Source organism: Carcharhinus amblyrhynchos, chromosome 32 (genome assembly GCF_965287045.1).
Source record: "Carcharhinus amblyrhynchos chromosome 32, sCarAmb.v2.hapA, whole genome shotgun sequence".
Taxonomy (NCBI): domain Eukaryota; kingdom Metazoa; phylum Chordata; class Chondrichthyes; order Carcharhiniformes; family Carcharhinidae; genus Carcharhinus; species Carcharhinus amblyrhynchos.
Window position 1 is genome coordinate 22,777,291 of NC_137355.1, and position 13,823 is coordinate 22,791,113.

Here is a 13,823-nt window from a genome sequence, read left to right on the forward strand (position 1 = left end):
CGTAAGTACGGCGACCAAAACTGCACACAGTACTCCAGCTGCGGCCTCACCAATGCCCTATACAGCTGCAGCAAGACCTCCCTACTTTTATATTCAATCCCCCTCGCTATGAAGGCCAGCATCCCATTCGCCTTCCTGACCACCTGCTGCACCTGCAGGCTGGGTTTTTGCAACTCATGCACAAGGAAGACAGATGAGAATCTTTTTCTCTTGAGAGGGTTGGGAGTCTCTGGAATTCTCTTCCTCAAAAGGCAGTGGAAGCAGAGCCTTTGAATATTTGTGAGGCAGAGCAAGATAGATTCTTGATTAACAAGGGACTGGGAGGTTATCAAGGGTAGGCAGGAATATGGCATTGAGATTAAAATCAGGTCAGCTTTGGGGTTGGATGCTCAGGCCGAATGTAGCCCCAGTGCAGATCGTGCTGGAGCTGTGTGGAGTTACAGAATCAAGAGGAAGGGTCCCAGTATGTTTAATACCAGCAAGAACCCCCTTTTGGGATTCTCTCTAACTCCCTGTCCAGACATAATCTGATTCCCGCCCAGCCAGGGTGCCACATTGGCAGTGCTAGTCTACTGCTGCTAGGGTTCCAGGGTGGCAGTGCCAAAGAGGAGGGCATAAGAATCTCCTGTGGGGGGGGCATGGGGGAGGCTTCTAAGGAAAGGACCACTGGGAGGGGTTCCCTGAGGGAGGGGCCATGGTGGGGGTTCCCTGAGGGAGGGGCATCAGTAAGAGTCAATTTCACAGGATCTTAGAAGGGGAGGATTTGCAATCAGGGAACTGAAATCAAACATTATGTCAGGATCTGACAGGTTGTCCAATTTTTTGGAACCCAAATATCACTGTATTTGGAAGATGGAAGGAAAAAGCACAGTTCACAGTGGGGAAAAATTGTGGAGATGTGGAGACTGTGGGAAGGGATTTATTTAGGGCAGCACAGTGGTTAGCACTGCTGCCTCACACCTCCAGGGGCCCGGCGTGGGTCACTGTCTGTATGGAGTTTACACATTCTCCCCATGTCTGCGTGGGTTTCCTCTGGGTGCTCTAGTTTCCTCCCACAGTGCAAAGACATTCTGGTTAGGTACCTTGGCCATGCACCATAGTGTCCTGGGATGAGTAGGTTAGAGGGATTAGCGGAGTAAATATATGGGGTTATGGGGATAGGGCCTGGGTGGGATTCTTGCTCAGTGCAGACTTGATGGGCCGAATGGCTTTGTTCTGCACTGTAGGGATTTTATGATTCTATGACATGGAGGCGGGGGAGGGGTACATGGGGAAGCGCCTGAAGGATGAGGGGAAAACTGTGGTGACCTATTACAGGGTGTCACTAACCTGGGGGAGGGGGGAGGGGTGGGGGGAGCACCAGGGAATTAAAGTGGTGGGGGTTTTCACCGGCAAGTAGGGGAGTTGTGTGTAGAGTTGACTGGAGATTGTGGCATCCTTCCGATCTCCGAGGAGCTGAGGACTTCAAAAATTCTACATGTGGGAGAATTCAGGAAGAATCTCCCAAGGCTCCAAAAGAATTTGGAAGTGTGGTTGAATTGCAAACTGAATTGCAGCAAAGCATCCAGTGGGTCAGGGCTTTATGGATTGTGGCATTGAGTTTACAACCTCTCCCACGTGGCCCTAGCACAGATTACCATCGAGAGACCAAGTGCCAGCGAGTACCCGCCCTGCCCTCCCACCCAGACATAATGCTGGGCAGGAACTAGGTTAGTATGTTTAAATATTCGTTTAAATATGGTTTGTCAGTTTAAAGTCAGATGCTGCTAGCTCTCAGGAGTCTGACCCCCTTGCCAATAATCTATCTGTCTATCTACCCTCTGGGAACGACATTTAAACATTTTTTTGGGATCTCATTGAATGGCAGAGCAGGCTTGAGGAACTGAATGGCTTATTCCTAATTTGTATGTTTATATGTAGGCTTAATTCCCTATTGAATATTGTGAGGAAAGACAAGCTGAAACACTGTCTAGTTTGTAGGTGGTGGGGTAACCTGCAGTGGGCATTGCAGTATCTTATTGCATGGAACATAGAACACTACAGCACAAACAGGCCCTTCGGCCCACGAGTTGCGCCGATCACATCAACACCTACCAATCTATAGACCTATCTATAACCCCCAATCCCATTAAACCCCATATACTCATCCAGAAGTCTTTTAAAAGACCCCAGCGAGTTCGCCTCCACCACCACTGACGGCAGCCGATTCCATTCACTCACCACCCTCTGAGTGAAAAACTTACCCCTAACATCACCTCTGTACTTTCCTCCCCGCACCTTAAATCTGTGTCCTCTCGTAGCGACCATTTCAACCCGGGGAAATAGCCTCTGAGAATCCACCCTATCTATTCCTCTCAACATTTTATAAACCTCTATCAGGTCGCCTCTCAACCTTCGTCTCTCCAGGGAAAAGAGACCCAGCTCCCTCAACCTAACTTCATAAGGCATGCCTCCCAGTCCAGGCAACATCCTTGTAAATCTCCTCTGTACCCTTTCAATAGCTTTTACATCCTTCCTGTAATGAGGCGACCAGAACTGCACACAGTACTTCAAGTGGGGTCTGACAAGGGTCTTATAAAGTTGCAGCATTACCTCCCGACTCCTAAACTCAATCCCTCGATTAATGAAGGCCAGTACACCATACGCCTTCTTGACCACATCCTCCACCTGCGAGGCTGATTTAAGAGTCCTGTGGACCCGGACCCCAAGATCCTTCTGCTCTTCAACCCAGCTAAGACTCCTGCCCTTGATAGTGTACTCGTTCATCCCATTGGCCCTGCCAAAATGGACCACTGCACATTTATCTGCGTTGAAGTCCATCTGCCACTTCTCCGCCCAGTCCTGCATCCTATTTATGTCCCGCTGCAACTTTTGCCATCCTTCCAGACCATCCACAACACCACCGACCTTCGTGTCATTGGCGAACTTACTTACCCATCCCTCCACTTCCTCATCCAGGTCATTTATGAAAATGACAAACAGCAAGGGTCCTCGAACAGATCCCTGGGGCACTCCACTGGTGACCGACCTCCATGCAGAAAAAGACCCATCCACAACCACTCTCTGCCTTCTGCAGGCAAGCCAGTTCTGGATCCACAAGGCCAAAGGCCCTTGGATCCCATGCCCTCTCACCTTCTCAAGAAGTCTTGCATGGGGGGCCTTATTTATTTCTTATGTTCTTATGACCTTATCAAACGCCTTGCTGAAGTCCATGTAAACCACGTCCACGGCACTTCCTTCGTCAATGTGTTCAGTCACATTTTCGAAGAACTCAACTAGACTCGTAAGGCACAACCTGCCCTTGACAAAACCATGCTATTTCTGATCATGCTAAACCTCTCCAAATGCTCATAAATCTTGTCCCTCAGAAGCCTCTCCATCAGCTTACCAACCACTGAGGTCAGACTCACCGGTCGGTAATTTCCCGGGCTATCCCTGTTCCCTTTCTTGAATTCATTCTTATTGCATAAGAAATGAATCAGCCAAATTGGCTTGGAAATATTAAGTAGTAACCAGAACAGTTGGCTGAGATATCCATTGGAAAGAGAAGGAAAATGAACATTTTTATCTCTGAGAATACCTGGAGCTTGGGGTGAACTCTCCAGAGGATTGTAGCATAATTATGGGTGGATGCTACAGAGTAAATAATTTTAAGATTGATGTGTCTTATTTGAGAAACTGGGGAAAGTAAATAGTAAACCTGAATACATAACTTGCTCAGAGGTGCATTGTTGAATTTGTTATTTATACAGTAAGGTTTGTGTTTTAATAAAACAAAGAGTTCTATTTGTTAATATGAACTGTTCAGATTTCTTTTCAAATGTTCACAGTCCCTCACCAGATCACAACATTTGCCAAACCCTTTCTGACCCATTAAGATATTACATAAGCCACTAATGAGATTTCTAAACTAACTGTCAATCTATATTGGTTTATGTTTGGAAAAAGTAGCAACTCATGATTATTAGTCAAAATAATGAATTTAAAAGTATTTGTCTCAGTTTTCATAAATTCACTTTATTGATAAAATTTGTAAAAGTTATTTACAAAATAGTTCAAATTTGACATTACACAAAAGGTAATGCAGTTTGATTTTTTTTTCAAAATATTACGTACCACACTGTAAGGGCTCTCTGAATTTACTTACAGCTTATATTTACAATAAATGTTAACATTTATATCGCAGACATTCTCCGGTGCATATGGCCTGAGGGGTTTTACACGGAGCCCAGTCGCTCAGTATACTGTGGTGGGAGGACCTTAGCCAATGGCCTTTCCCCATTGAGGCAGTTGCCCCAGATTTAATGTATTCCTCAGCATGTTTTTGTGGACTTTGGAATGTACCAGTGTGTTGTTCATGGACAACAACTCCTCGCACTGGAAGACCAGCAGGTTTCAGTTAGAACAGAGTGTCTTTTGCCAAGTTAATGGGCCTCCATCAGCAGATGTTGGTTTTGGTATGCAGCCCAGGATACAGACCATAGAGTGTGATGTTACTCAGGATGCTTGGGATGATCCACAACATAAACTACTGCATCACTGTCTAGACTTTCTTTGCAAAGGTATGTTTCAGAAGAGGGTGCTCATGACATCTCTCTCCCCCCACCCCCCTGCACTCGCTGTAGATCTCTTGTGGGCAAAATGTGGTGCCACTTAGACACAGTGAGTTTGAAGAATCTGATGGGGCAGTCCTTCTCACAATCAAGTCAAGCCTACATCTTGGTGCTTGTTTGAGAGTTATAGTTCTGGCAGTGAAGCATTGTGTCAAATGACTGACAGTTTTACTCAGGGAAGCAGAATCTATCCTGTTTGCCCACACAGCTCGCCATCACTTCTTGATGGACTTCTGGCCACAGAGGTTTTCCACAGGTGGCTTGGCATGGTTCAAATGAACAACTTTTATGAGTTCATCTCTTAATTTATGAGATGTGGAATTGCCATTCCTAGTTTTTGGATGTTATTTAAATGAATTTGCACAAGGCATTTGACAAGGTGTAATTAAAACACTGAACAAAGGCAGGAGCATTTGGATTTGGCATCATCTCATTCACTTGGATAGAAAATTGTTTCGGAGGAAGGCGATCGATTTGGAATAATGGAAAGGTACTGTCATTAACAGGATATGATGAGTGGTGTCTCCCAGGATCTGTCCTGGGGCCTTAGCTTTCCATTAGTTTATAAATATATTAGATAAAGGATTACAGGGTCAATTATGTATTCAGGGAATTACTGTGTGGGACATGGCCCCCTTTAAGTATCTTCAATAAGAGACAGTTTGAACAGAGCACACCTCACTGCATTTCAAATCTTCTGGAATATACTGCAAATTATCCTCAATAGCAGCAAGACTGTCAGAAAGTGGTACCGATTATAAAACATTGAGCAGAAAATAAACAAACCTGATTAAAACATTAAGATGAGAAACACTTGAATTTTTCAGACATCCAAGTAACATTTGCAGAGGAAAGAAGGTAGAGTTATCCTTTCAAGCTTGAACTTTGCACCTCAGGGAGCAAATGTTTGCCTTGGAAGTGATATAGAGCACTGTCACCAGAATGGCATTTGTGCTTCAATATTCAATTGTAATACCATGTTGCAGAAACTTTATTTGCATTCTCTGAGTACAGACAGCTGAGAGTTTTTTAAGAATGAATTCATTGGATGTGGGTATTGCTGGTTAGGCCAACGTTTATTGTCCGTCCCTAATTGTCCTTGAGCTGCCTCCCGAAACCACTGCGGTCCCTGTGCTGTTGGTACATACAGTAAAAAGTCTGACAACACCAGGTTTCAATCCAACCGATTTATTTGATAATAAACTCATTAGCTTTCGAGGTTTCCCTCTTTGTGAGGTGAATGGAGAGTTCTGGCCTCAGACAGAGCATATAAAGCACAGACAGTTTACAGATTACAGATGTAAACTGTGCTTTATATGCTCTGTCTGAGGCCAGAACTCTCCATTCACCTGACGAAGGGGCTAACCCGAAAGCCAGTGAATTTACTACCAAATAAATCAGTTGGACTGAAACCTGGTGTTGTCAGACTTTTTACTGTGTTTAACCCCAGTCCAACGCCGGCATATCCACATCATGACTACTGTAGGTACATCCACAGTGCTGCTGGAGAGGGAGCTCAGAATTTTGACTCAGTGACAATGAAGGAATGGTGAGTAATTTCAAGGGAAACTAATTGAAGTAATACAAAAGGTTAAGTAAGATAGAGAGAACTTACTTTCTCCAGAGAAATTCAGAGCAAGGAAGAATTAACATCAAATTACAGCTTGGCTGCTTAGGTGTGAGTTAGGAAGCATTTTTTTTCACAAAGCGTAGTGAAAATGTGCAAGTGTCTGAGCCAAAAGTTTGGGGATGATGAAGAACAATTTAAATTTTCATAAAGATTTAAATATTGAAAATAAGGATTGTTAGATTTGTATTGAATTGGTGTGTCAAAGCATATGGACCACAGGCAGATGAATGAAATTGCGATACAGATTAGTTCTGATCTCATTGAAAAGTAGCGCAGGCTTGAAGAACTGAACGGATGATTCCTGTTCCCACATCCGTCAAAACCCAGTCTCTGTAAGTAACTTGAAGATAGTTTTTCCTTTTTACATTATCAAACCCTCGCATAATACTCATCATGTAAAGTTAAATCTGGAACATTAAAACAGGTTCAAGTATTAAAAGCTAGGATTAGGATTGATCATGAGATTCAAAGAACAATCAGCATTGGATTGGGCTCAAAATAAAATGATGGGATAAAACATTGGAAATATTGAAGAAACAATTGAACGCTATAAAGGTGGGGAGGGATGAGGGGCATGGTTTTTTTTGGATGGTTGAACTATTTTAAAAATAATCTTGTATCAGGTAACGGTGATGTTAATCAAGGAAGCTCTGAACACCCTCCAGACATTTTTTTGGGAGGGGGTAAATGGGGTTATGCACCTGTGTGAAGAACAAATAAACACTGAAACATTGGGGAGAAATAAAATATAGCCTTACATCAAGTCTTTTCTATAAATTGCTTTATATCTCAGGTATCCCTCCAAGCACTGAACGGCTGTGTTATCCACTTGAGAATCAAATTTATTGGCAAAGAGATGATGCTGTTGCAGAATCCAGTGAAGGTCACCAGAACCGTAGACACACACTGAACGGCGATAAGCTCCTGTACACTTCGGATAAGGTGCACCTTTAGTTATGTCACCCTCCATGTAGGCCCACTTCACCATGCGGGCAATAGCTGCCATATCTGACATCTGGTACTTGTTATTGGGGGGGTTGGAGCCTGGGACAGTTGGCATTCTCTGCAGAGTAGCCCAAATATGCTCATCGGGACTATAGGTATCTTCTGCCCACTTTAGAAATTTCTGGATCTCAGGACTTACAAACAAATGACTCACAAACTCCCTTGAAGCCACAAAATATGCATTTCCGGTGAACATAGGTGTACTTATTGGAGGTAAGCGCTTCTTCTCCTCGGTTCTGCTTATTTGGTCTTTAACTTCATGATGATAAAGCCACCGCTCCTGTCATTTAAAGAAAGTAAACTCAAACTTGGAATTATGATTACTCCAGAAAGACCATTAATCAATAAAAAGAACAAAGAACAAAAACAGCCTGGGAAACAGGCCCTTCGGCCCAACGAGCCCGCGCCGCCATTTTAACATTACCACTCCCCCCCCCACCCATGACCCTTATCTATTGATTTATGGCCATCCACATTGAGGGAAACTAATTTAGGGACAATTTATTACCTCCAATCAGCCTAATAACACATCTTTGGGGTGTGGGAGGAAACCGGAGCACCCGGAGAAAACCCACACAAGCACGGGGAGAATGCGCAAACTCCCACAGACACCGGCCCAAATCCATGTGTCTGCACAGCAATCAGTGATAGTCACTGAGCTGTCATCTTGCCCAGTATCTGGTCCAGTTTAAGCACACACTAACGACATGAAGCACTAGGCCAGTCTCGAACAACCAAGAGCAGCCCAAGTATGACCCATCGCGTGTATGCCCCTCGTTGGACAACAAGGCGGACCGACTTAAAATCTGTGAATGAAAAGAGAAAAAACATTATTATCATACCATATCCATTTACATTACCAGGGACGTCCCAATGCTAATGAACCTTATTTAAAACAATCTCCTATATCCACCCATCTCCAACCCACTCATGTGCCTAAGTTACTCTTAAACAGCTCCAGTGTGTTTGCCTCCACCACCTTACTTGGCAGAGCATTCCATACCCCCACTACCCTCTGTGTGAAAAACCTCCATCTAATATCTATGTTATTACCTCTCCCCCCTCACCTTAAGCCCATGGCCCCTCGTACTGTGTGCCTCTAACATAGGAAATAGCTTACCTCTGTTTACTCTATCTATACCCTTCATAATCTTATATACCTCTATTAGATCCCCCCCTCAGTCGCCGTCTTTCAAGGGAAAAGAGCCCCAATTTGTTCAATCTTTCCTCATAACCCAGTCCTTCCATACCAGGCAACATCCTGGTAAACCTCCTCTGCACTGTCTCCAGAGTCTCCACGTCCTTCCGGTAGTAAGGCGACCAGAAAAAGGACAGGGGAATAAAAAAACTTAATAAAATCTCATTCTTGCAGGGCTATGGGGAACAGCAGAAAACTGTTATGGACATGATAGACTGATTAGCCTTTATAACAATTATTTTATGATTCTATGAGTTTAAAGGTTAAAAAAGGACATTTTGTTTCCAAATAGAAGATCAGGTGAGATGTAAAATTGGCATGCAATTGTTTTAATCAATCACAGAATGGTGAAATCTAACCCATTTGTTAGGTATCTTGTTTTACAAAGATTATCCTCATTTTAAATACTGGCTGAAGCAAAGCCATTCTCATAGGTTCCTGCCTCAAACTGCATATCCTTTCCTCCAATCCCATCCTCATCCCCAGCCAATGGCTGAGGCTGACACGGGTTGTTTGTAGTTTGCTGTTTTTTTTTCCCCTGAACATCACAACCAAAACAAAACCATCTACTTCTGTTTCTTCATCTCTCTCCACCTCCAGCCTTCCTTCAATTCGTACAGCCACAGAAAGGTAACAGCCCAGAAAGCAGCAGCCTGACCCTCAGGTGGGATTTTATGACCTCGCTTGTCCTGAAGCTGTAAAATCCTGTCCAAAACCAACGGACCTTTCCCCTGTCCACCCCTCGCCCAATCCAATTCCTGTGGCAGGTGGGATGGTACAATTCCAGCATCATGTCTGCAGGGGTGGCACAGTGGCACAGTGGCTAGCACTGCTGTCTCACAGTGCCAGGGACCTGGGTTCGATTCCTGGCTTGTGTCACTGTCTGTGTGGAGTCTGCACGTTCTCCCCATGTCTGTGTGGGTTTCCTCTGCGTGCTCCAGTTTCCTCCCACATTGCAAAGATGTGCAGGTTAGGTGGATTAGCCATGCTAAATTAATCCTAATGTCAAGGGTAAATGGATGGGGTTATGGGGATAGGACCTGGGTGAGATTGTGGTTGGTGCAGACTCAATGGGCCAAATGGCCTCCTTCTGCACTGTAGGGATTCTATGATTCTAAGCAGCCAAGAAAAGATCCACCCTGCCTAATCCCACTTTCCAGCATTTACTCTGTATTGAGGTGTCTGCCCAGGTACCTCTTAAATGAGTTGAGGGTTTCTATCTCTACTATCCTGTCAGTCAGTGAGTTCCAGCTCCCTGCTAAACTTAGGGTGAAAAAATAAATCACCTCCCCTCTAATCTTTCCACCAAATACTTTGAATCTATGTTGCCAAGTACCTGATCTCTCTGCTAAAGTAAATAGGCACTTCCCATCCACTCTCAGCAGGCAAATGTGTAATACATCTGAGTTAAATCTCCCCTCAGCCTCCTCTGATCCAAGGAGACCAGCCCCAGCTTATGCTCTCTTTCCTCATAATTGCATTTTTTCAGTCCTGGCAGCATCCATATAAATCCCCTTTGTACCCTCTCTAATGTAGTTACATTCTTTCAGTAATGAGGTGACTAGACCTGCACACAGCCTAGTTAATGATTGATACAGCTCCAGCAGACTTCTTGCTCATGCCCCCTCAATTTACACCCAAATCGTTAAACATATACCACAAAATACAGGGGATTGCACAAAAGAACATAAATGGGAGCAGGAGTCAGCCATCTAGCCCTTCGAGCCTGCCCCGCCATTCAATAAGATCATGGCTGATCTGAAGTGGATCAGTTCCACTTTCCCGCTCTCTCCCCATAACCCTTAATTTCCTTGTCTACCAAAAACCTATCTACCCGTGTCTTAAATATATTTAGTGAGGTAGCCTCCACCACTTCAACAGGCAGAGAATTCCAGAGATTCACCACCCTTTGAGTGAAGAAGTTCCTCCTCAACTCTGATCTAAACTGCTCCCCCCTTATCTTGAGGCTGTGCCCTCTAGTCCTGCTGTCCTTTCTAAGCGAAATTGAGTATTGAGTGCCGCAGTATCATAGTAGAAACAACTTTTCAGTTTAAAAGCACCCTTTTTTCCCCGCCACTGAGCCAGTTTTGTATCCAGCTTTCTATATTCTACTGGATTCTGTGGGCTTTTAATTTTTAACCAGTCTGTCATGTGGGATCTTGTCAGAAGTCTTGCTAAAATCTCACTGACAGTTTATCCTGTCTCAGAATTGATTACAACAATTTGTCCACTGTAATCATTCAATCTATCCCTTACTCCTTTCTTAAATAAAGACACATCAACAGTCCTCCAGTCCTCTGCCACCTCACCAGTAATGATATGGAGATGTTGGTGTTGGACTGGGGTAAACACAGTAAGAAATCTCAACATCAGGTTCAAGTCCAACAGGTTTATTTGGTAGCAAATGCCACTAGCTTTCGGAGCGCTGCTCCTTCATCAGGTGATTGGAGAGAACTCTCCACTTCTTTTAAAAGCCTGAGGTACACTTCATCCAGCCCTGGTGACTTATCCACTTTCATGGATGCTAAATTCATTAATACTTCCTTTCTCTCTATCTTTATCACATCTTGTACTTCACACTTCCTCCTCCTTAACCACAATGTCTGCATTGTCCTTTACAAAGGAGAGTGACAGAGGCAAAGCATTTATGAAGAACCATATCAACATCCTCAGCCTCTGCACACAGTTCACTTTTTTGACCCCATTCTTTACTTATTTATACACTTATTTTTAATATATTAATAATATATCTTAGGGATCACCTTGATTTTACTTGCCAATATTCTTTCCTAATTTCCTTATTGATTGTCTCCACATTCTTAACCCTCTCAGCTTTAAATAGCGTTGGCTTCCAGATGTCTGACATAAGCTTTCTTCTACCTTACCTTACCCTACAACCAGGGAGCTTTAGATACAGTTATCCCATCCTGATTCACCCAACTAAATCCAGTTCTTTAGTAAATTAGATCAATTTAACAGCTGAAGTAATATAATAGAAACTTGCACTTTCTTAGCTTGGTGACAAGATAGAAAAACTAATGGAGAATGATAAAGTATAAATTGGAGCATCTCCCCCTCTCACCAATTGTCCTGCCCACATGAACCAAATTGCCAATTCCTCACTCCAGCTATCTCACTCAGCATCTCTTGTGTCAGTCTTTCTACCTCCTCTGCTAGCCACCTCTCTACTTGCCTATTCCAATGGTCAATCTCACATCTTTCACCCTCAATAATCAGTACTGTGTCCTATTCCACAGCAAGAACTTCTCACGATTTCTCTGTTCTTTTATTTTAGACATTTAGAGGACATGGGTGTCGCTGCTTGGCCCAGAGAGAATTGTTCACCTCACTGAAGTACATTACCTCCCAGTGCCCACAATGTCGCCATGCTCAAATGATCAATAAAGGCTCTGCTTTATCCTGCTCCGTATAAACTCTTCAACCCCATAACTAGCACGCTTTACCCTCCCCAGCTCTTCTACCTGTTTTTTTTCCCGCATCCTGTTTCCTCCTCCTTGCCCGCCGATTTTCCCACACTAACTTCCCCCAATCTCTTCCTCTGAGACTCTTCCAAAGGAACTTTTTACTCTTCTCAGTTTTTGCCTCGGCTTTTCGGAAAAAAATTCCGAATTCACCTATTGGAAAAATTTTTTCTTCATTTAAGGGGCAAGTTATTGGATGTGAATTGATAAAAACCTCTCTTTAGTCTGACATTCTACCAAATAGTTGGAATCAGGAGTTTAGCGGATGGAATGAACTCATGTTCTCTCCTAGCTGACCATGCTGGGATTACACGGCTGAACCCAGTGCTTATATACAGTGTGTGTAAGGCTTTAGGTTATATTTCACTGTGAAAGGGTGAAAACCATTGATTGATATCGATGGGCACACTTTGCAGATTCAGGGGGTAAAGTAGAAGGGATCACCGACTTACCGTTTTAAATGCTGAAGGTACCTCAGACTCCATGCTGTTCTTCCCATTCAAGACCATCAGGTTTCTGACAATCTCTGCGTTTGTTTTAATGGGAAAGTCCAAGCCGCACAGGTTTATGAAGTATTTCCATTGCACGGGGCTCTGCAGTAACTCTTCCATACAGTTCAGATCAGCCTGGACCCGGGACCATGAGGCGTAGACCACAGTCTCCAACTTAGTGGCGACAAAAACATTGTGGAAACAAGACACAATGGCCCTGACAGCATGATGATAACTGGCAGGCGCTTTCCTATCTATGTGGATGCAGTACACATTCTGGGGGGTGTAGATGGTCCGCAGGAGTCTTTCAAACATTTCAATTTTCTCATGGATCACAATAGAATAGGCGATGGGGAAATCCCTCTCCTCTTTGCTGAGTGAGATGGTTAGATATTTACGCTCCTTTATAAATGCAGCGCAGTCCTTCGTCAGATCAATATAATCGTTTTCTGTCAAAGGAGCTTTTTGAAGTGACACATCCAGAGAGTTTAAAAGTGCTTCTTGAACGGCTGCCTGATCTCCTGCAATAATCCGGGAACACAACGGTTTCTGAACAAACAGGTTTAGGTTTCTGTAAAATAAATTCAAGCACTTCTTGTTACTGACATCTTCTGAACTTTCCCAAATTCCCACCATTATATCCTCCTCACAGGAATTAAAATTACCAGTAAATAAAAATACAAGTCCAATCAGTATAATCACAGCGACCAAAGCAACCTTAAGGCGACAGTTTTGAAGTTTTCTCATTTTCACCTTTGTACAATAATTTTCAAAGACCAATTTTTTCAACCCTTCCTCCTTCACCAGATAATTAGACTCTCCTGTACTGACACTCCTAACAGCGTAAGCTATTTAACCAATGAGTTTAGCCACGCCTCCACCGCATCCAATTCATTTTAATTTCTTACCATTTTCTCTTTCAGTTTAAGATTAAGCAATAATATTTCAATGATTTCTCAATTTGGAAAAGGAGGCACTAGACTAGGACAGTCAAATCACATTTCTAAGTGTTTTGCCTGAATAAAACTATTGTCAGTAAACATTTCTGTCATATACTTTTCGTAGAAACACCAAGCAGGACAGGCAGCACCTGTAGACAGAGAGAGAGAATTAATGAGTTACTGCTTAGGACACCAGAGAGATCCTTCCCTGTCTTTCCAATTCTGTCCTGTATCTTTTATCTTCATCTGTGAAGACAAAAATGGTATCTCACTGTGAGGAAATCTTTTAATCACAGTTAAATAATTTCTCATGATTCATGCTTGTATGTTGTCAAAATATATATTGAATACTCCAGTAGTATAGGGCAGCACGATGGCACAGTGGTTAACACAGCTGCCTCACAGCGCCAGGGACCCAGGTTCCATTCCTGGCAGCATGGTGGCACAGCACTTAGCACTGCTG

The 13,823-nt window shown here is 43.5% G+C and overlaps 1 protein-coding gene across 1 annotated transcript; it reads right to left on the reverse strand.

Annotated features, from left to right (window-relative positions):
* Positions 1-6,803: 6,803 nt before the first annotated feature.
* LOC145360642 (beta-1,3-galactosyl-O-glycosyl-glycoprotein beta-1,6-N-acetylglucosaminyltransferase 3-like) lies at positions 6,804-13,217 on the reverse strand. Its single transcript, XM_080215989.1, has 2 exons — positions 12,381-13,217; positions 6,804-7,528 (listed from the first exon to the last, which is right to left on the reverse strand). The coding sequence occupies exons 1-2, from the start codon at positions 13,164-13,166 to the stop codon at positions 6,998-7,000; spliced, it is 1,317 nt and encodes a 438-aa protein (XP_080072115.1). The 5' UTR covers positions 13,167-13,217; the 3' UTR covers positions 6,804-6,997.
* Between the last annotated feature and the right edge of the window lie 606 nt (positions 13,218-13,823).

Coding starts and splice junctions, on each gene's coding strand:
- LOC145360642 (XM_080215989.1), bottom strand. CDS start 13,166: ATGAGAAAACTTCAAAACTGTCGCCTTAAGGTTGCTTTGGTCGCTGTG. Junction 7,529..12,380: donor TACCTTCAGCATTTAAAACG/GTAAGTCGGTGA, acceptor TTTAAATGACAG/GAGCGGTGGCTTTATCATCA.